Below are 19,865 nucleotides of genomic sequence, written 5' to 3'. Positions count from 1 at the left end.
CCAGAAACTTACCTTATTTAGAGCCATTGCTGGGTTTTAGGGATTAACTAATCTCAGTTAGGGGCTTCAGAGAGATTTAGGGCTTAAATTTACCCCAGTTTGGACCTTTGCCCAGCTTTCAGGCCTTCACCAAGTTTTATTGCCTAAAATTACCTCATTTAAGACCTTTGTCGAGTTTTAGGGCCTACGCTTACTTTAGTTAGGGCCTGTGATGAGTTTCAGAACTTCAACTTACCTCAGATAGAGCCTTTGCTGTGTTTTAAGGCCTAAACTTACCTCAGTTAGGGCCTTCGTCAACAAGTAGGGCCTAAACTGTTTTCACTTAAGGCCTTGTTTTGTCACATGGTGAGGTCGCTAGATAGCACACAGAAACCAATAGAGAAAATAACCTTTATTTACTGTTGGTTTCACATTCATACAGAAAAGAAGGCAATACGCACATACAAAAAGGATGAGCCTACAATACCCTGATTCAAGCAATAGAACAGATAAGCAAGGCAATGGACCTAATCATTACTACTCCAGGTTAGCTATAGCGATGAAGGAAGATACATATACCAATTGCCTTAATACATTACTGTCCTCCAGGTCCACAGGTGCTGTGGAGCCCCTCTTGCAGCAAGGATGTGGACAGCCTCTCCTGGCAATGGGGGAGTCCTACACAGGGTGTCCCCTCATAGGCAAGGTCTCTAAAGTCGCTGCAAGAGTGTCCAGCATTTGCACTATTGAATAAAAAAGCCCACCTAATTGCAAATGTGGAAACACCTGGTTTCACTCTCCCCTCAGATCCCACCAAAGCCTGGCCAGGGCTCAGGGAGGACCTGAGGGAGTTTCCTTTATCTACTGGATTTTGACCACCTGGTTCCAAACAAGGCCAAACAGCTGGATTCATGGCCTTGGTGACCTGCCTCTAAGCAAGGAAGGATGTGCTATCTCTTCACTCACGATTCCAGTTTATCTTCAGCTTCATCTTTCGCTAAGGATCATACATAGTTCACTAAGGATCATGCCTCTTTCACTCATGATAGAATACTAAATATATATATATATATATATATATCTTCATAACATTCCGTTGGTAGGTTCATCTAAAGGCCAACTTTGGCTGAGGGCCTGTTGCTCAGGCCTCAGTACATCAAGTCTTCACCATTAGAACCTTCAACGAGTTTTAGGGCCTAAACTTACCTCAACTAGCACCTTCACTGGGTTTCAGGAATCTGAATTTCTCCCCCTAACCACGCTAAAACCATACACTGTAATGGCCATAATCCTAGGTAACTTAAATGTCCTAAGCCTACTAACCAACTTAACGCAAAGTATGAAAACTTTCAGGGAAGCCTAAGTAAGGGGAGGGAAGCAGTGTGGAGGGGAAGGGTGTGGGAGAGACTGGAGGAAAGGAGAGCAGAGGAGGGGAGTTGGGGAGGGGTGGTGAGGGCAGGAGAGGGGAGGGGTGGGGAACTGGAGAAGAAAGGAGAGTAGAGGATAGGGGTGGGGAATGGATAGGAGGGCAGGGGAGGAGAGGGGTAGAGAGGGAGAGGAAGGAAGGGATGTATGGGGAGGGGACGTATGGGGAAGGGAGGAGAGAGGGGAGGTGAGAGGAAAGGAGGAGAGGGGAGGAGAGGAGGCCAGGCAAGGTAGAGAGAGGCGAGGGGAGGGGTGGGGAGGGCAAGAGTGGGGAAGGGAGGGGAGGGGATGTATGGGGAAGGGAGGGGAGAGGGGAGAAGAGGAGAGGGGCAGGGAGGAGCAGGGAGTGGAGAGGAGGGAAGGGGAGAGGAAAGGAGTGCGTGGGAGGGGATGTATGGGGAAGGGAGGAGAGCAGAGAGTTAAGAGAGGAGAGGTGAGGGGAACCGATGGGATGGAATGTATGGGGAAGGGAGGGGAGAGGCGAGGGCAGTGTGGAAGGGAGGGGAGGGGATGTAAAGGGAAGGGAGGAGGAGAGAGTAGAAGAAGAGAGAGGAGGTGAGAGGAGGTGAGGTGTGAAGATGGGCAGGGAGAGGAGGGGAGGAGAGAGGAGAGTCGAGGAGGGGAGGGGAACAGAGGAGAGGAATTAAAAGGGGAGCAGAGGGGAGGGTAAAGGAGTGTGGAAGGGAGGGGATGGGATGTATGGGGGAGGAGAGAGAAGGAGAGGGGAGAGGCGAGGAGGAGGCGACGACGAGAGTAGGAGAGGCCAGGCAAAGTAGTGAGAGAAGAGAAAAGGTGGAGAGAAGGGGTGGGGAAGAGTGTGGAAGGGAGAGGAGGGGAGGTACGGGGAAGGGAGGAGGAGGGAGGAGGAGAGGAGGCAAGGGGAAAGGAGTGGTTGAGAGGGGAGGGGATGTATGTGGAAGGGAGGAGAGAGGAGAGGCGGAGAGGCGAGGCTAGGCAGGCAGGGAAGCAGAGGGGAGGGGAACCGAGGAGGGGAGGGGATGCATGGGGAAGGGAGGGGAACCGAGGAGGGGAGGCGGGGAGAGGCGAGGAGGGGAGAAGAGGGGAGGAATTAAGAGGGGGGCAGAGGGGAACCGAGGAGGGGGGAATCGAGGAGGGGAGGGGAGGAGGAGATGGGCGGGGTGTAGAAGGAAGGACGAGAGGGGACGGGAGAGGAGAGGAGAGAGGGGTGTAGAATAGAGGAGACGAGACGAGATGAGACAGGACAGGAGAGCGGTGGGGAGGTTATGGGTGGGAATGGGAGGAGAGAAGAGAGAGGAGGGGAAGGCTGCTGGTCTTCATGTGGAGTGGGCTAGGCTGGGCTGCTGGCTCTCAGGAGAGGGGTGGGCTGCTGGCCCGCAGGAGGTGTGGGCAGCACACATCTTGATAGCTTTTTGCCACCTCAACCTAGATCCTTGCTCTATTTCTGCCCAGAGGATGGCGAGGGGAGGCTGGTGAGTGGGCTGCCATCGTGATGGTTACACAGAAGCCACCAAGGCCATGCGACTCTAGTTCTCCTTTTTCCCACCCAGGGAGTGTGAAATGAAGCTGTTGCAGGAGGAGCTAGACAGGAGGGAGATGAGCTGCCTGCAAGGTGAGAGCTGTCTGGGCAGGGGGACATGGGAGAGACGACCATGAGGTGGGAGGTGTAGTGGCTCTAGGGCAGGGATCTGAAGCCCCAGCATGTCCCCATCCTATGCTGGGGCATGTTTTACCCCAGAGCATCTCCAAGCTATGCCAGGGTATGTGCAGCATTCCAGGGTGTCCCCACTGTCTACCTAGCAATAGCAGCGCTGGGAATGTGTCACCACCCATGCCATGTTCTTGCAGGGCTCTCATGCCTGGAGCAGCATCTAGTGATGGCAGGGGGCCTCCTTGGCTTAGCAGGGCAGGTGTCACCCATCCCTGGTGGCTGGAGGACAAAGCTAAGCTCGTGTAGGGTAAGCCTGAGCTGGGTGGGATGTCCCCAGATTCAGCCAGACCCTGCTCCTGGGGGCCAGCTAGGTCCCCCTGAGGGTCAGGCCCTCTAGGGCTGGGGTGTCCTCGTTGTCAGTGCACCTTTGGGTGCAGGATACCTCATTGGGAGAGGAGCCAGGGCTGGGGATGTGACACACCAGGAGAAATTTTGGGTGGTGGTGTGTGTCCTGCAATGATGGCCAAGGCACAGCCTGTAAGACCTACATGTCATCAGGGGACAAGGGACATCTCCTGCAGGGCTGCAGGATGCCCTGTCTAAACCCCTTCTTCCTCAGCCAGGCGATGCTGGAGCCAGCCATGGGTGGTGGGAAGTGCTGGGAGCCCAAACCCTGCAGCCTGAGCCAGCCTCTAGCCAGCGACATACAAGTACCAACCATAGAGGACATCCCTTCTCCAGGGACGTCAGGGGCTGGGGTCACCTTGGGGTGCAGCCAGTGACCCAGCCGTGGGGGGACAGTCCCACTGGGGGCTTCCTGGGGTGCTGACAGGTCTCTCCTCCCTCTGTAGGTCCTTACTGTCCCTATGGTCCCCATGCCAGGGGCTCATCGGGGCTGAGCAGCAATGCTGGAAAGAAGCCATCCATGGGCAGGATTTCTGCCATCTCCACACCACTGGTTAAGCCTCATGCAGCGGCTTGGTCAGGGACTCGTACCTCCGTGTTTGACCCTCTGCCCCCCTCCCAGAGAAGTTTAAAACCCTTTTTTGGCTCTTCTAGATCCTGGCAGAATGGTGCTCAGGACCCTAAGGGTGCGATTTGACATGGATACAGGACTGTGCTGCAGGGTGGATGCTCCTCATCTTATCAGTTTTATGCTATTTTGAAATATTTTAATAAATGCCATATTTACAGCTGGCGCCTTCCTCATTCTGGTCCCCCTGATGCTGGGGCTTTTGGACCATCCCCATGTGCCAAAAGCAACAGCAAATGACCAGCTGCCATTCCTGTGCCAGAGGAACCCTGATCACCTTCCCTTTATTACAGCCTAATTACAGGCAATTAGCAGCATAGCTCATTACAGCTCAGCCAGAACCACCAGACTCTTGCACACAGCCAAGGTGGCTGATAGTGGTGGCTCCAGCTGGCTGCTACTAACTGGTCTGGGGTGTCAGCACCCTTGGGGTGCCCCAGACTTCCTCCCCTGGGCATCCTGTGCCGCTCCCAGCAGTGGGCAAGAATGTGGGGGCTGCTCACTGGGCTCTGGCCCCCTTTTACTTTGGAAATGTGACTGGCACTCCCCCAGCCCAGTCCTCTACCCCAAAAAAAGGACAACCCTGAGTTGAAGAGGATGATGCCGGTGCCAGTGCTGTGTTGGCCTGTCACTTCCTGGCGTTGGCGTAGTTGGTGTTGAACCAGGCACAGGTCTCCTTCACAGCTGGGGAGGGAGAAGATGGGATGGGTTTTGGGACTGGGAATGCAGTTTGTTCATAGACTCACAGAACGGTTTGGGTTGGAAGGGACCTCTAAAGGTCATCTAGTCCAACCCCCCTGCCATGGGCAGGGACATCTTTAACTAGATCAGGTTGCTCAGAGCCCCATCTAACATGACCTTGAATGTTTTCAGGGATGGGGCATCTACCACCCCTCTAGGCAACTTGATGCAGTGTCTCACCACCTTCAGTATAAAAAATTTCCTTTTATCTAGTTTGAATCTACCCTTTTTTAGTTTAAAACCATTACCCCTTGTCCTATCACTACAAGACCTACTAAAAAGTCAGTCCCCATCTTTCTGAGCCCCCTTTAAGAGCTGAAAGGCTGGACCACCCTGATGCCATCAAAGCGAACTGCAGTGGGTAGGACCTCCATGTTCGGTGGAGCCTCCCATCTCACCTTGCCTGAAGGGTGTGAACTGGAAGCTGGGTAGGTAGCGCCGCAGCTTGGCATTGCTGGCCGTCTTCTTGAACTGCCCGTCTGCCTTGGTGGTATCAAACTGGGATGGGAAGGATTAAGGGAAACCAAAGGGGAAAGATGGGTCTTGTTCTGCCCCGCTGTGTCCTGGCTGGGGCAGCGGGAGCAATGCTCTGGACCACAGCATCTCCCCCGGAGCCCTGTGGCTGCTGGTGGAAAGTGGGGTCCCCCCCATGCTGTAGCAGCCCTGCAAGCAAGGGGAAGCCAGTCTGTGGTAAAGGATACAACAAGCTCTCCCCTGAAGTCCATGGCCTCCACAATTGCCTCTGCTGCCTCCCTGATGGACACTTCATCTTCTTCTCCCACTATGGAGCAGGACATGATTCTCCCATCCTCTTGAAGAGGCTGGAGGCAGGGTTGTGGCAGGGACGGGCAGTGCTTACCTGACAAAATGATGGGCTCCACCTCATCGTATTCCCGCAGGACCCAAAGGAAGAGCCGGGCCAGGTCCTGTGGAGGGGTAGATGGCTCTTGGGGGGTGGCTGCTGTCCCCCAGCCCTCCCATCACAAGGGGACCCAACCCTGAGGATGGCCAATGCTTCCTGGGACAACCCAGGTGGGCTCAGACCCTGCTGAAATCCAGGCACTGCTCCCCACCCACCCACCCCACCCCCACCCCCGGCCCCCTACTCTGCCCCCCCCCAAGCTGTGGGACATGAGTGCTCCCAGAGGTCCCTGAGGCCATGCATACCAGAGAGTAGATGAACTGTCTTCTGGGCTTGCCAGTGCCCCAGACAGTCAGAGCAGAGCCAGTTTCTGCAGGAGGAAGGAAAGTGTGTCTATAAGCACTGGAGCTACCTTCACCCACCCTGGCTACTCTGCAGAACAGCTGATTAAGCAGGCAGGAGGGAAAAAAAACAAACCAACAAAAAAAACCCACAACAACCCAACACTCTCAAAAAAGGCCACAAGAAGTCCTGCTACACTCACGTTTGGCCAGGTAGACCTTGTGGATGAGCCCGGGCAAGACATGCCCATCCTCGATGTTGAAGTTGTCATGTGGCCCAAAGACGTTGGTGGGGATGACAGCGGTGAAGCGGCAGCCATGCTGCTCAAAGTAGCCCCTGGGTGAGAGCAGGGAAGGTGTGGGTGGGCTCACCCCCCTCCAGCACCAAGACGTCTCCAGAAGACTTTGGCTAGTGGCATTTCCATCTGCTGAGCCCAGGTACCTCCCCAGTTCAGTTTAATTCCTGGGAGTCCCAGGGGATTCCCCTTGGCCTGATAACCGGTGGGTGCTCACAGCCTGCAAGAACTCTCCCATGCCTCACCTCCCCTCCTCCCCAACACGCACCTATTCTGGATGTCGATCATCCTCTTGGCATAGGAGTAGCCAAAGTTGGAGCTGTGAGGTGGCCCATTGTGAATCTGGGGATAGGAGAGAAGAGAATTAAGCAGGGCAGGGATGTCTCCTGGGACGTGCCTAGGGACAGAGATGCTCACCATGCTCTCATCAATGGGGTATGTCGTCTTGTCTGGGAAGATGCAGGTGGAGAGGCAGGAGACCACCTTCTGCACCCCTGTCTCGTATGCCGAGTGCAGGACATTGTCGTTGATGAGTATGTTTCTCCTCTGGGGATGGAGAGATTTCTCAGATCTGCAGGGTGGGGACCCCCAAAACCCTGCACCCTATGGGTAATAACTCATTAATAACTCTAGAAACCAGAGGAGCTCTGGTTTGGATTTTGGGAGCAGAGCAAGTTGTGTCCCCATGTCCCAGCTCAGGGAGAGCAGAGTGTTGCAGCATCCACAGGGACCCTGTCAGTACCTGATTCCCAGGTGCTCACCCAAAAATCCAGGTTGTAGCGGATGTTTCTGAAGAGGCCTCCGACCATGGCAGCCAGGTGGATGACATGGGTGGGCTTGTGCTTCTCAAACAGGGCTTTGGTCTCTGTGGTGCTCCTGGGACAGGAAATTTGGGGGTTCAGTGGAGTCAAGAGAGCAGACTGGGGGCTTTCCAAGCAAAAAACCCACAGAGTCAACTCACGTCAAGTCAGCATCTCTGGAGGACACAAAGATCCACTCCTCATCTGGCTGCCCCTCTCCATCAGCCACCACCTTCTCAATGGCTCTTCCCACCAAGCCAGTGCCACCTGTCACCAGGATGCGCTTGCCCACCAGCCCAGCCCCCTCCATTGTGGCCAAAACCCTGTGGGGAGTTGGGGGGGGCTAAGCTGGGGTCACCTTGTGGTGCACCCCACTACAGCCCACCAAGCTCACCCCCTCCGTGGTGTGGGTGCCCATGAGCATCAACCATGAGCATCAGCCACACATCAGGCTGGTGGGCTTTTTTTTTTTTTTTGGGGGGGGGAGGCGGGCTTTGATCTGCTTCTGCCAGCAAAAGCAAAAACCCAAGTGGAAGCAGTGTGCTTGGTGGTGACGTGGCCAGGCCAGGGCAGCAGAAACTCATCAGCTGTAGTTGCTAATTAATGGAACTGGCTGGTGGCCCGCGGGCTCCCCGTGCACACGCCGCACCAGGGCTGGGGCCAGACCGTGCCACGCAGCACGGCACTGCCCGGCCTCCCGAAACGGAGGCGCACCCTGACACCCAACCGCCCCGCAGTCCCAGGTCTGCACCCAGCTCTGCACCCCGAGCCTCCCCTGCACCCCCCGTCCCAGCTCTGCACCCCACTCCTCCCCGCACCCCCAGTCCCAGCTCTGCACCCCACTCCTCCCTGCACCCAGGCCCCCTCCCGCAGCGCCGACCCCACCCCAACTCCGAGCCTCCCACCGCGGGGGCCCTTACACCCCTCACACCCCCTGCGGCTCTCCCCTCCGTACTGTCCCCCCTCTTTGGGGACACCCCGCTTCTACACCCCCCCCCCCCTCAGCACCCCCGCGTGAGGGGGACTGCCCCCACAAACACTCCAGTGGGCGGGGGGCGTCCACTCTCACACCGGCGCGGGGGTCGGCGCGGCTCGGCTGGCTTCGGCGACGGCTCGGCTGGCTTCGGCGGCGGCTCGGCTGGCTTCGGCGGCGGCTCGGCTGGCTTCGGCGGCGGCTCGGCTGGCTTCGGCGGTGGCTCGGCTGGATTCGGCGCGGCGCGGCTCGGCCCGCCTCAGCCGCGCTTCCTGCCACCGTCACCGGGCGCCGCCGCTCGGCTCCTCGGGAAATGGAGTCCGCGCCCGGGGTCAGCGGAACCTGCCACGGCACCGGGGCCACCGGCACCGCTCCCCACGGGTTAGGGGGCGCTGGCGCAAGCCCCGGCACTTGCAGGCCTGCACAGGGCGTGCAGGGGAAGGGAAGGGGGCGCACAGGGTCCCCTCCCTCTTCCCCAGCGCCAAGGGCTTCTCCAAAGGGATTTCGATGAGAAAAGGTTTAATCATCTTTAATTCACCTACACTGAGACTAAAAATGAGCGGAGCTTTCCGGCGGGTCGGGAGGGTTTCAAATGGGGGATGCCGGCTTTTCCTTCACCTTTTCCTTCGGCGTTGCTGGGAGGCAAAGGCAGGGCCTTGCACCGCCCGAAATTAAGATGATAAAGAATGGGATTAAGGGAGACCCCGCCAGGAATTTCAGCTTTTCCCCCAGGGAGACTTGGCCCCGACGTCGAGGAGCAGCCGGGTATTACAGATGTTCCACTCCCTTCCTCCCTCCTCTGGCTTGCGGACACAACCGTCCCAGCCCGCGGGAGGTGACCGAGCAGGTGCGGTTCCTGCAGCGCTGGGTGCCCCGGGAGCGCTGGGTGCCGGGGAGCGCTGGGTGCCCGGGGCAGCGCTGGGTGCCGGGGGCAGCGCTGGGTGCCCCGGGAGCGCTGGGTGCCGGGGGCAGCGCTGGGTGCCGGGGGCAGCGCTGGGTGCCCGGGGAGCGCTGGGTGCCCGGGGAGCGCTGGGTGCCGGGGGCAGCGCTGGGTGCCGGGGGCAGCGCTGGGTGCCCGGGGAGCGCTGGGTGCCGGGGGGCAGCGCTGGGTGCCGGGGGCAGCGCTGGGTGCCGGGGAGCGCTGGGTGCCGGGGAGCGCTGGGTGCCCGGGGAGCGCTGGGTGCCGGGGGCAGCGCTGGGTGCCCGGGGAGCGCTGGGTGCCGGGGGCAGCGCTGGGTGCCCCGGGAGCGCTGGGTGCCGGGGAGCGCTGGGTGCCGGGGGCAGCGCTGGGTGCCGGGGGCAGCGCTGGGTGCCGGGGAGCGCTGGGTGCCGGGGGCAGCGCTGGGTGCCGGGGGCAGCGCTGGGTGCCGGGGAGCGCTGGGTGCCGGGGAGCGCTGGGTGCCGGGGGGAGCGCTGGGTGCCGGGGGCAGCGCTGGGTGCCCCGGGAGCGCTGGGTGCCGGGGGCAGCGCTGGGTGCCGGGGCAGCGCTGGGTGCCGGGGGCAGCGCTGGGTGCCCCGGGAGCGCTGGGTGCCGGGGGCAGCGCTGGGTGCCGGGGGCAGCGCTGGGTGACGGGGAGCGCTGGGTGCCGGGGGCAGCGCTGGGTGCCCCGGGAAGCGCTGGGTGCCCCGGGAGCGCTGGGTGCCGGGGGCAGCGCTGGGTGCCGGGGAGCGCTGGGTGCCGGGGGCAGCGCTGGGTGCCCGGGGAGCGCTGGGTCCCGGGGGCAGCGCTGGGTGCCCGGGGAGCGCTGGGTGCCCGGGGATCGCTCCCCCTGACTTGCACACCCAGTCCAATGCAGCGCACATTCATACAGGTCAGTTGGCTGGTTCCGCCCAAAGTTGAGCCTCGTAATTAATTATCCGTTAGTTTCTTCCCCGCTTCGATTTAAAGGTACAGCGCCTTTTTAATTCACTACTCATGCTCCTAGCGTGGGACCCGCCTCCCTCGGGGGAGGGGGGCATTTGAGTAGATCTCCCACTACCACAATTACCGTTACCCTTCTTTTGCTCATATTTCTAGTATCCTTGAGTCTTATCTCTTCAACAGTTTGTTTCTTTTCACAGTTAGCACGTCTTTGCCAGAAGGCTCCTTACCACGTTCTTGCTGAGCTCCTCTGCATCAGTGGGGGATGCAGAGCTTTAGGTCTCTTGCTATATTATTTTCCATATCATGTGAGTGGGGTGTGTGTGGGTCTGTGTGTGTGTGTGGTGTTGGGGTGTGGAGGGGGATGTGGGGGGTGGGGGATGTCCATCCATCCCTCCGTCCCAGGAGCCCCACACTGCATTGCAGACCCAGAATCGGTGTTTTGGGGTGTTTTTGTGCCATTTTAGTGGCTCCACAGGGGAAATTTCCCTCTGTCAGGGAATTAGCCCTGGGAAAAAGGGGAAGGGGCAGCTTCTGAAAGTGCTTTTCTATCTTCCATAGAGATACTTGGAGGGGGCTTGAGTTTTTAAACCCTTTCTGTAAAGAGGGTTTCTTTCCATTTCAAAAACCCTTTATAGCATAGACATTTACAGTTATGTATGTATTTACACACAGATTTATTCAAGGAATATATGTATTTTAGATCTATTATCTATTTCCATTTATATATGTAAACATGTATATGTTTAAATAGATACTGTGTATCTACTCAGACCTACCTCTGTTTACACTTACAAATATGTATTAACACATTGTATAGAATAGCTATTTTGACTACATTATCTGTTTAGATTTATGTATTTACACTTAGATCTACACATAGATCTGTTTAGACTTAGATATCTATTTACACTTTATATATAATCTAATTAGATTACATGTAATATCTGTTTAGACTTACTATGTAATATCATAAGCATAGGTAGCTCTATTCTGGACTCTAAAATCCTTTATGTAATACAGTAGATACAGGGGTTTATTTTAAAATAATTTTCTATATATAAACGAATAATATTTTATATCTATATTTAAAAATGAGACTTTTTTATTTCAGTGCCTCATACCCATATTTCCAGGGTTTAATATTTTTTAAGACCTTCCCCATGAATTTTCAGGCATTTTTGGCAGGCGACACCCCCTTTTGGGGGGGAGCCTTCCATCCTCCCTCACCTGCTGCTGCACTGCATCACTGCACCCCTGGTGGCATCGGGGTGCCCCAAATGACATCATCACCCGTCCAACACCCTTTTTCTTATTCATTCCACAAAAAAGAAACAAAAATAAACTGCTCCAACTAGCAGCTCCTTACTTTAACAATGCCATTTATGTAAGTACACATCCTCCAAGGAAAGGTGACCTCTGCTAGAAAAATAAAGGGGGAGCAGCTCCTGAGATGGTCACAGCCCTCCAGCGCCTGTCCCACAGGCCGTTGGCTGCCCCGTGATACAGGGGTAGCATGCTCCAGAATGGTGCCAACATTCCCAGGACGGTGGCACATCTTTCGCTCAGGCTCTGCTCCACGATGTTCCCACTCCGTTCCCATGCTGGGACGGGCTCCCCAGGGCAACAAATGCCCAAGGTCCCCATCAGTCCTGGAGTCTCGCCACTGGATAGCCCTCACTGCTGCATTGCAGGGCACCTGTTGAGGACAGAGCCAGGAGCTTCTGGCCACAGGGCTGGCCCCTTAGCGCCAGTGTGCTTAGCAACCCACAGGCAAACACACACATCCGAAAAACAAAAGCATATTTCAGCATTAGGGATACCATGGTAGTTGAGCTAAAGGAGGATTCTAGGTCAGCTCAAAATACAACACATTCTTTAAAAGCTAGAGCAATCTGAACAATTAAACCAGTAATAAGACTGATGGGTACAATTTTGAACACGTTCTTAGCATAGAAGTAAATACTCTTGCTGCTGTTGGAAAATCTCTTATCCCTTCTGTGCTGGTTTTGGCTGGGCAGAGTCAACTTTCTTCCCAGCAGCTGGTACCGTGCTGTGGTTTGGATTTAGGATGAGAATAATGTTGATAACACATGGATGTTTTAGCTGTTGCTGAGCAGTGCTTATGCTAAATCATGGACTTCTCAGCTTCTTACCCCACTCCACCAGTGAGGAGGCTGGGGATGCCCAAGAAGCTGGGAGGTGACACAGCCAGGACAGCTGACCCCAACTGACCTGCGGGATATTCCATACCATATGACATCATGCTCAGTGTATAAACTGGGGGAAAAGCTGGCCACAGGGCACCGCTCGGGAGCTGGCTGGGCATCAGTCAGCAGGTGGTGAGCAACTGCATTGTGCATCACTTCTTTTGTATATTCTAATTCTTTTGTTATTATTATTTGCCCTTCCGTTTCTGTCCTATTAAACTGTCTTTATCTCAACCCACAAATTTTACTCCCGCCGCTCCCCCCTCCCCTCCCCCCCCCCCCCCCCCCCCCAGTTCTCTCCTCCCATCCCACTGTGTGGTGGGGGGACAAAGTGAACAAACACCTGTGTGGTGTTTAGCTGCCTGCCAGGTTAAACCACAGCACCTTCCATACAGGCTGCAGGACAAGGTCATACCGTAATCGACACTTAGAGATTCACCCCAGCAGCTACGGTCCTTGTGCCACTGCTGCACATGTTGCTTGCTTGGACAATAAAGCTGAAAATAAAGCATAGAACTTTAAAGCATAAAATGAAAAATAAAGAACAAACCTCAGTAATTCACTTTATAGCAAAAAGGTGCGTATATGTTTATATACATCCAATAAAATACATACTATAAAAGTATTTCGTTTTTCTTTTGCATTGATTGAACTTGCATAGCTGTGAACTGACACCATTAAATTATCTATCTCCAAAGGACACAGTTATAATATGACTAGGGGGTTTTGTGTGTGTTACAGAATTAGGATGGACACCTGGCCAGCTGCGCTGCCCAAGAGAGATGCTGCTGATCTGCCATGGAAATGTGCCATGGAAGCGAGACAGAAATAAAGTACTTTGGAGCACTCTGTCAAAATATTGGGAAAAACCCCGTAACATTCAGTTGCCTCTCTTTTTAAACATTTAGAACAAATACGTAACTGCTTAAATACACCTAATAAATTGTATGCTGCAGCTTTTTGGCAGTAACAGTTTAAACAATGCAAGTAAGTTTGTAAATTATACAATTTGGACTTTTTTTTAAAAGTTTCATTTATGACAGAAAAATCAGTGAGGTAAGAGATTCCCCCATATGTTTTTTCTTCGGGGGGTGCGGTGGGTGGGAACCAGTGCTGCAACACATAAGGCTACCAAAAAGGACTGGTAGATTTGCTCATGCTTCTGGCTGGAGTGAGGCATGTAGAGGAACACATTTTTATATCTTGACTTTTACAACTGAGATCCCAAAGAGCAGTGATTCCATCAACTTTTGGAAGATGTGCTGCACTTGGGTCTTTAGGAAGGAAACTGACTTAAAAAAAAAAAAGTGTAAAAAGTCTGGTTGCTGATGAATTCTACTGCCAAGTACATAATCTCTGAAGATCCACTCTGATGGGAAGTTCATAAAATACAACTGCTTTGCATGAGAAAGATTTCCATTCTGGAAAAACTCTTGCCAACTGCAATCAAATTTTACACACTGTAGGTTAAGGAAAAAGGACGTTATTTAAGCTGTAACTCACCAAAACTGTATCAGGACTCACTGTCACTAGTTACAAAGCTGCTAATGCTTCTTGGAAAAACATGGAAAACACACAGAAGCAACGCTGATTTCTCCTGTTTTGTCCATGTCTCTTCTTTGACCTTGATTGCTTTTAGTACAGATGCTAGTGTCTCAGTAAGGTTTTTGAGTACTGCTATAAGGTATTTTTAAAACTTACTGACTGAAAAATCGTGAAGCCTTTATCATGAAACCAAAGCCTGTTTCTTCCGAACTCTTACAAACGGTTTCTTTCCTCTTTCAGTATAAAATTGTTTTCAGTATTATTTAACAGTAAGCACACAGAAACAGAAGATTATGTTTTCAGGAAGAGAAAATAAATGGAAGGAAGTAAGCTTTGCATAGGCATAACATGCTCCAGAACAGGCCTTATTATATTTTCAGCATTTGTGTTAAGATATTTCATATAAAAACTACAGAAGGAGAGTTGGCACATTTTTAATGTTAACATTTAATATTTATTTAATAACATTTAATAACACACTGCAAGCACCTTAGGAAAAATGCAGGCACACACTGTAGGCATACCTAGTACTTGCAGACCACTATGGATCCTTTCCGCCTGTCTTGTACTTTCATGGTAGAAGAAAGGGTGACCAGAGTGGAATGGTGGCAGTTGGCATTCTGCTGAGAGAGGAAAAAATCCTTTAGCATAAAGCTGGGTAGGAATCTGAAGCTTCCCTTTTTTGTGAAGGTTTGTGGAGACTAAAACTGAGTTAAGGAAAAAGTATTTTACATCATTTCTGGTATAATTGTTGATAAAGGCCACCAGAGCTTTTGCATTTTTTAGACAACTGTGCATTTTTTTGACTCATTGGCATCTCAGTTTCACTAGAACCACTGTCATAGATACACACAAGAGACGCAGATACCTATATACATTTTCTCAAGCCTACATATAGCCAAGATTTCCTCACCCTATACATTCCAAGTTGAGTATTTTTGTTAAAGAGTACAGTAACCCATTTCTCCTCGTGAACTGCCTTCTTGCAAGAAAGGAATGATTTTTTTCCAGGCTGTTTCTCAAAATGGTCAAGATCTTTTAAAACTGCAGTTGTACCACCAAATGTCTTCAGGGTCCCTACCAGCTTTTGACTGCCCTTAAATTTAACAGCTCTATTCCATCTTTCAACAGCAAAAATATGGCACGCTCCCAGACCCACAGCACAACCCTACGGATGTCCACACATGTGTTGCTGTTTTGATGAGGAGCCACTCAGCATCCCCACGAGCACAGCCGCGCACACCAGATCAGATTCACCTACACCAATTTCAGTGAATGTGGTTTCTGAAGCTTTCAACTGAAAACCCTGTCTTGACCCTTGGCCACAGTAGAAGTCACCCATAACTCCACAAAAATGCAGTAACACAAATTGCAAACCCACAGCAGCAAGAGCTTTAGAAATATTTAGACCAGGAACAAGGGAGAAAAATAAAACAGCTTCATGGCCTGCACAGGAAACTAACAGACAGAAAATAGGGTCAGCATTCACAGCCCTTACAGAAAACAGGCATTCTCCTTCCATTCCTAAACCCATCTGTTACGTCTACATATCACAGAACTACTGTGGCAATGCTGAGAGTAGGGGCACAACAGCCCTGCCACAGGACACGCTATTGACTGATGCTGTTTTTGTAGCAGGACACATAAACAGAGGGACGTGCTTTGCTACACACATCCCTGAATTTCCTGAAAATTTATGTTTACCTAAAATAGCCATTTGGAACATACTGACAAACAACATTTGGCGATAGAAGTTCTATGTGTTTGACACCAAAATTTTTAGAAACCTGCTCTTTGCTTCCTATTATTGTTGTTCTTCCCTCAGAATTCATACCTGTAGCCAAGTTATTCACTACTAGTTCAAGCATTTACCTTCCCAGTATTACCAGCACATTTATGCAGGAGGTAACTTAATTGCTCTTTTAAAATTATCCGGATGTCAATTACAGCCATCAAAGAGGAGTGAGAGAAGTCAGGCAGCAACAGAGCTCCACAGGCTGCCACCAGCCAACATTGCACTTCACACACACACACCCCCCAAAAATCACCCCCACCCACAAACCACACCGCCACAACACACCAAACAAAAAGCTTCATGACCTTCAAAAAGCCTCATGACCTTGTGTCTTTTTCCTTTTGGAGTTCACCTTTGTCTCAGCATGCTGTGCAGATGATCTGCATCCTTGTTGCAGATTATCTTAAGGTTTTACTGAATCTTTCTGTATTTTGTGTTTATGTAACAGTTAGTTACAAGAGCATTTTGATTTTAAAGAGTTAACCTCCATGTTAGAATTACATTAGCACTTACTAACCAATGATGTATGAATCGCTGTGCTGCTTGTTATCCGAGACTGTTACTTGAAGTCCCTATGCTATAGACCATGATACCCTTAGTCCTTACTCTCCAGACCATAACCGGAGCACCTAGGTTCTATTTGGTATAGGATAAGTTATTGGACAGCTTGGCAAGGCCGATATCCAGCTGTCCAACTTGGCAACAGAACTTACTTTTAAGGTGTCCTGAAATGAACTACCTTCATTCTAATTCTAAAAACCACATGAAGGTGAAGACCCTTCCCCTGCACAAGTGTAGTAACAGAAAAGGATGACACAGAAAATATTATAATTATATGCAAATTACTAACCAAACATTGTTAAGTGGGAGTGTACGACCTTGTAATTTTGTGTGTAAATGCAATGGCAAAATCTACACAGGTGTGCTCGATTTGTGGAGATGCCACCGAGCACCCAGCGCTGCAGTGAAGGAGTGCCTACTGCTTAATACTACGTTGGTATTAAGAGGTTTGATTCCCAATTTCGGAGACATCCTGATGACATATGTTTGCATGGGATGAATACATATTCAGAAATAGTCCAGATCTAGAAGGCTGGTGGTTTTTTTGTGGTTTTAACAATCATAACTCAATTTTATTGACTTACATCTTTGGGAGGAAACTAATTAAATGTAGCATCTCTTGGTGCGGGAAGGGGGGGAGTGTGTTAAGAGAATGAGAAAAGTTATTATTCAAAGCTCCCAAGCATGATGGAATGGTGGGGAAATTAATGAAAGTGAAGATCTGAAGATCAAGAACTGCAACATTAAGTGAAATTTGGCTTTAATTCTGATAACGTCCTTAAGAGACACTGTTAAGCACAAGAGGACTCACCACAGCTCTCACTCTGGGCGCTGCTGGGAGGATTTGACAGTTCATGACGTGCGGAATCAGACTCCACAATCTTACCGGATTGTAAAGTACGTATGTTTATGCAGCGCTGGGCAGCACGGGGGGGTGGGTGGGTGAGTGGGGGGGTGTAGTCCCAATTTGCTTCAATTTATACAATCAAATGTTGCATATACGTAAGGTTTCCAAATACACCCTACATATTCATGACCTGTCTCTGCTTCCTGTTAAAATTAGCTCCAAGAAGTCATTTCCAGCTGCGCTTGCCTGCTGCCTCTTGGTGGTGGTCGTGGAGGTGGTGGGGATGAAGGCTTTGGTAGCCTCCCTCGCTCTGAACTTTTTACCTTCTCTCCTAGCACAGACTCAGTTGTTCCTTGGTCTTTGTCCAAACGACAGCTGGGTTTGGCTAGTTCTCATCAGGAACTGTCCTTCAGGAGGAACAGTAGACTCCTTGCTTCAGTTAATTTACACAGTGGTTAGTAAAACAAAGCATTATTTATCAGCAACCACCTAGGTAATCGTTAAGCAATTAGATCTACTAAAATTTCTTTAACCCCTTCCCTCATTCAGACACTTCCCGCTGCTTCCCCTTCCCCCCCGTAATGCCGGTCACCCGGCAGGCCCCCACCGCCGCCCCTCAGCTCTCGGGCCCCACCAGGGCTGCCCACACCCGGCTCGCCGACCAGCAGACGGCCTGGAAGCTCCGCGTCCCCCCCGCCCTGGGTCTCGCAGGGGGCAGGAGACCCCCGCCACAGAGCGCCACCGCCCCGCCCCTCCCGCGCTCTGCGCATGCGGCCGGCACGCTGCGCGCTAAGGGAGGGGGCCGCGGTAAACGCGGCGCGGCATTGCGCATGCGCGTCTGGCCGGCGGGGGGCGGGGCGGGGCGGGGCGGGGGCGGGGCGGGGGCGGGGGCAGGGAGCGGCGTTGGTTCCTCTGCGGTGACTATTCAGTAGGGTGGGCAGCGGCCGGTGCGTCGGCCCCGCCTGTGCCGTCCAGGGACGGTAACCACCGGCCGAGGGTGCAGCGTTCTCTGCCTTTTTCCCGCTCTAATACTCACTGCATCCACACCAAAACAGCATCCAAGTCCGCTCGAGCATCTCAATCCTTTGCCTCTGACGGCTTTAAAAACCTGGTGGTTGTTCCTCTGTGCCCCCACCCCGTTCCCTGGGGAGGAGAAGCAGTGGAGAGGGCCTGTGGGACAGGTTTGGGTTTGTATCCCTGCCAGAGTAAGCCCCAGGGATTGCTGTCTACAGCTGCAGGTGGCATCAGGGGTTGTGGGAGTGAGGGCAGCGAGTCAACAGGTGCTGGAGAGGGATTTAAGGAAAAAAACCAAACAAGCCCACATAGATGGCATCCTGAAGGCAGGAGAGGAGACTGAAATCTGCTCTGTCTAAAAGGGCAGCTGCGTTCAGCAGGCAACAGCCCATCTGAGCAGACCAAAGGCTGATCAGCAAATTAGCAACACACTGGTGATACCTGTGTTGTTTGCACCTTACCTCTGTGCTATCAGTACTCTGCTCTCCTATTCCTGCATACACACAATCACAGAATCACAGAATGGTTTGGGTTCAAAGGAACCTTAAAGACCCCCCAGTCCCACCCATGGCTACCTCCCAGCAGACCAGGTTGCTCCCAGCCCCGTCCAGCCTGGCCTTGAGCTCCCAGGGATGGGGCACCCACAGCTGCTCTGGGCAGCCTGTGCCAACACCTCGCCACCCTCACAGTAAAGATTTTCTTCCTTACATCTAATCTAAACCTGCCCTCTTTCAGCTTAAAAACATCACTTCTTGTCCTATCACTACAGGTCCTTGTGAAAAGCCCCTCTCCAGCTCTCTTGTCAGACCCCCTTCAGGTACTGGAAGGTGCTCTGAGGTCTCATCAGAGCCTTCTCCAGGCTGAACAACGTCAACTCTCTCAGCCTGTCCCCACAGGAGAGGTGCTCCAGCCCTCTGATCATCTTTATGGCCTCCTCTGGACTCACTCCAACAGGTCTGTGTCCTTTTATGTTGGGGGCCCCAACAGCTGGATGCAGTAATGCAGGTGGGGTCTCACGAGAGTGGAGCAGAGCAGGAGAACCACCCCTCTAAAGGCTGGCCACACTTCTTTTGATGTAGCCCAGGACATGGTTAGCTTTCTGGGCTGCAAGCACACATTGCCAGCTCACATTGATCTTCTTGTCAACCAACACCCCCAAGTCCTTCTCCTCAGGGCTGCTCTCAATCCGTTCCATAATGCCTGCACCCAGTTTCAGTTGGCCGAAACCAACCTCCAGCTTTCCCCACACAACATCTCCAGCTAAGGGCCAACTACATTCCACCCTCTCAGCCTCCATCACAGGCAGCGCAGCCCCAGGACTTAGCTATGCTCATGCTGCAAACCAGAATTCATCCCACATGGCCAGCCACAGATCTGTGCAGAGCTCCCAGCTGTGATACTCCTTCAACTGCCACGATTAGGCTTCAGCGCCTGCAAAGAAAGGCCAGGCGAGTTACTGAGAGGCCACAACAATGCACAGCCCTACAAGCAGCTCCTGGTCTCTGCATTACTTGGACAGGGCTACCCAAGAGGCAAGTATGGAAGTGTTTGGGAACCTTGCGGAGCTCTTCAGAGGTGTTTTGGGAGAGCATCAGGGAGTGATTGGCATCCCTTGTGATGGGGTTTGGAGACATTTGCAGGATGGCAAACCTGCCATTATTATTACATAAAGCAGTTAGACCAAGCAAGGCAAGACAAAGACAAGTTAGGACACAGGTAAGCCATTTAGCCATGAAAAATCTTATTGTAGGCATTACTGCTTGTTCCAGGCAAAAAGACCACAGTCAAACTCATAAAAGGCAGGTGAGACTTCATGCAGATGTTGAGGTCCTGCTAGCAACGGAAACACTGCATTGACTCAACTACCGGTCACTGTTCTCCTGTGCTAGTCCATGAATCACAGGTTATTACCCACAAGTCCAGTAAGGATGCTATAAAACCTTCCTAAGACT

At 52.4% G+C, this 19,865-nt stretch overlaps 1 protein-coding gene and 2 long non-coding RNA genes across 5 annotated transcripts; 1 reads left to right on the top strand and 2 right to left on the bottom strand.

Moving 5' to 3' along the window:
- Window positions 1-376: 376 nt before the first annotated feature.
- On the bottom strand, window positions 377-8,289 carry LOC101920690 (GDP-L-fucose synthase-like). 3 transcript variants are annotated; one of them, XM_055800135.1, is made up of 11 exons: window positions 8,179-8,289; window positions 7,269-7,430; window positions 7,069-7,183; window positions 6,725-6,910; window positions 6,576-6,649; window positions 6,215-6,348; window positions 5,976-6,040; window positions 5,668-5,734; window positions 5,510-5,589; window positions 5,207-5,306; window positions 377-4,751 (listed from the first exon to the last, which is right to left on the bottom strand). In XM_055800135.1, exons 2-11 carry the CDS (start codon window positions 7,415-7,417, stop codon window positions 4,696-4,698), a joined length of 1,026 nt encoding a protein of 341 aa, XP_055656110.1. In that variant the 5' UTR covers window positions 7,418-7,430; window positions 8,179-8,289; the 3' UTR covers window positions 377-4,695. The 3 variants fall into 3 exon arrangements, with proteins under 3 accessions (XP_055656110.1, XP_055656109.1, XP_055656111.1); XM_055800134.1 differs by having other exon boundaries at window positions 8,039-8,201; XM_055800136.1 differs by having other exon boundaries at window positions 6,725-6,853; window positions 8,039-8,201.
- A 499-nt stretch (window positions 8,290-8,788) lies between these two features.
- LOC129784152 (uncharacterized) lies at window positions 8,789-14,212 on the top strand. Its single transcript, XR_008746586.1, has 3 exons — window positions 8,789-8,927; window positions 12,547-12,728; window positions 12,893-14,212. It is a non-coding gene; the product is annotated as an uncharacterized LOC129784152 (long non-coding RNA).
- On the bottom strand, window positions 12,522-17,483 carry LOC114011518 (uncharacterized). Its single transcript, XR_003553446.2, has 3 exons — window positions 16,864-17,483; window positions 14,221-14,319; window positions 12,522-12,648 (listed from the first exon to the last, which is right to left on the bottom strand). It is a non-coding gene; the product is annotated as an uncharacterized LOC114011518 (long non-coding RNA).
- Between the last annotated feature and the right edge of the window lie 2,382 nt (window positions 17,484-19,865).

The sequence above is a fragment of the Falco peregrinus genome, chromosome 3, assembly GCF_023634155.1.
Source record: "Falco peregrinus isolate bFalPer1 chromosome 3, bFalPer1.pri, whole genome shotgun sequence".
In the NCBI taxonomy this organism is placed as follows: domain Eukaryota; kingdom Metazoa; phylum Chordata; class Aves; order Falconiformes; family Falconidae; genus Falco; species Falco peregrinus.
This window is presented reverse-complemented; position numbering and strand designations above follow the sequence as displayed.

What these genes read in the sequence shown, in the direction of transcription:
- LOC101920690 (XM_055800135.1), bottom strand. Translation starts at nt 7,417, where the DNA reads ATGGAGGGGGCTGGGCTGGTGGGCAAGCGCATCCTGGTGACAGGTGGC. An exon ending in GACAGTTCATCTACTCTCTG is followed by an intron (nt 5,735 to 5,975) that starts GTATGCATGGCC and finishes ACCCCTCCACAG; the next exon opens with GACCTGGCCCGGCTCTTCCT. An exon ending in ACTTCAGGGGAGAGCTTGTT is followed by an intron (nt 5,307 to 5,509) that starts GTATCCTTTACC and finishes TTCCCATCCCAG; the next exon opens with TTTGATACCACCAAGGCAGA.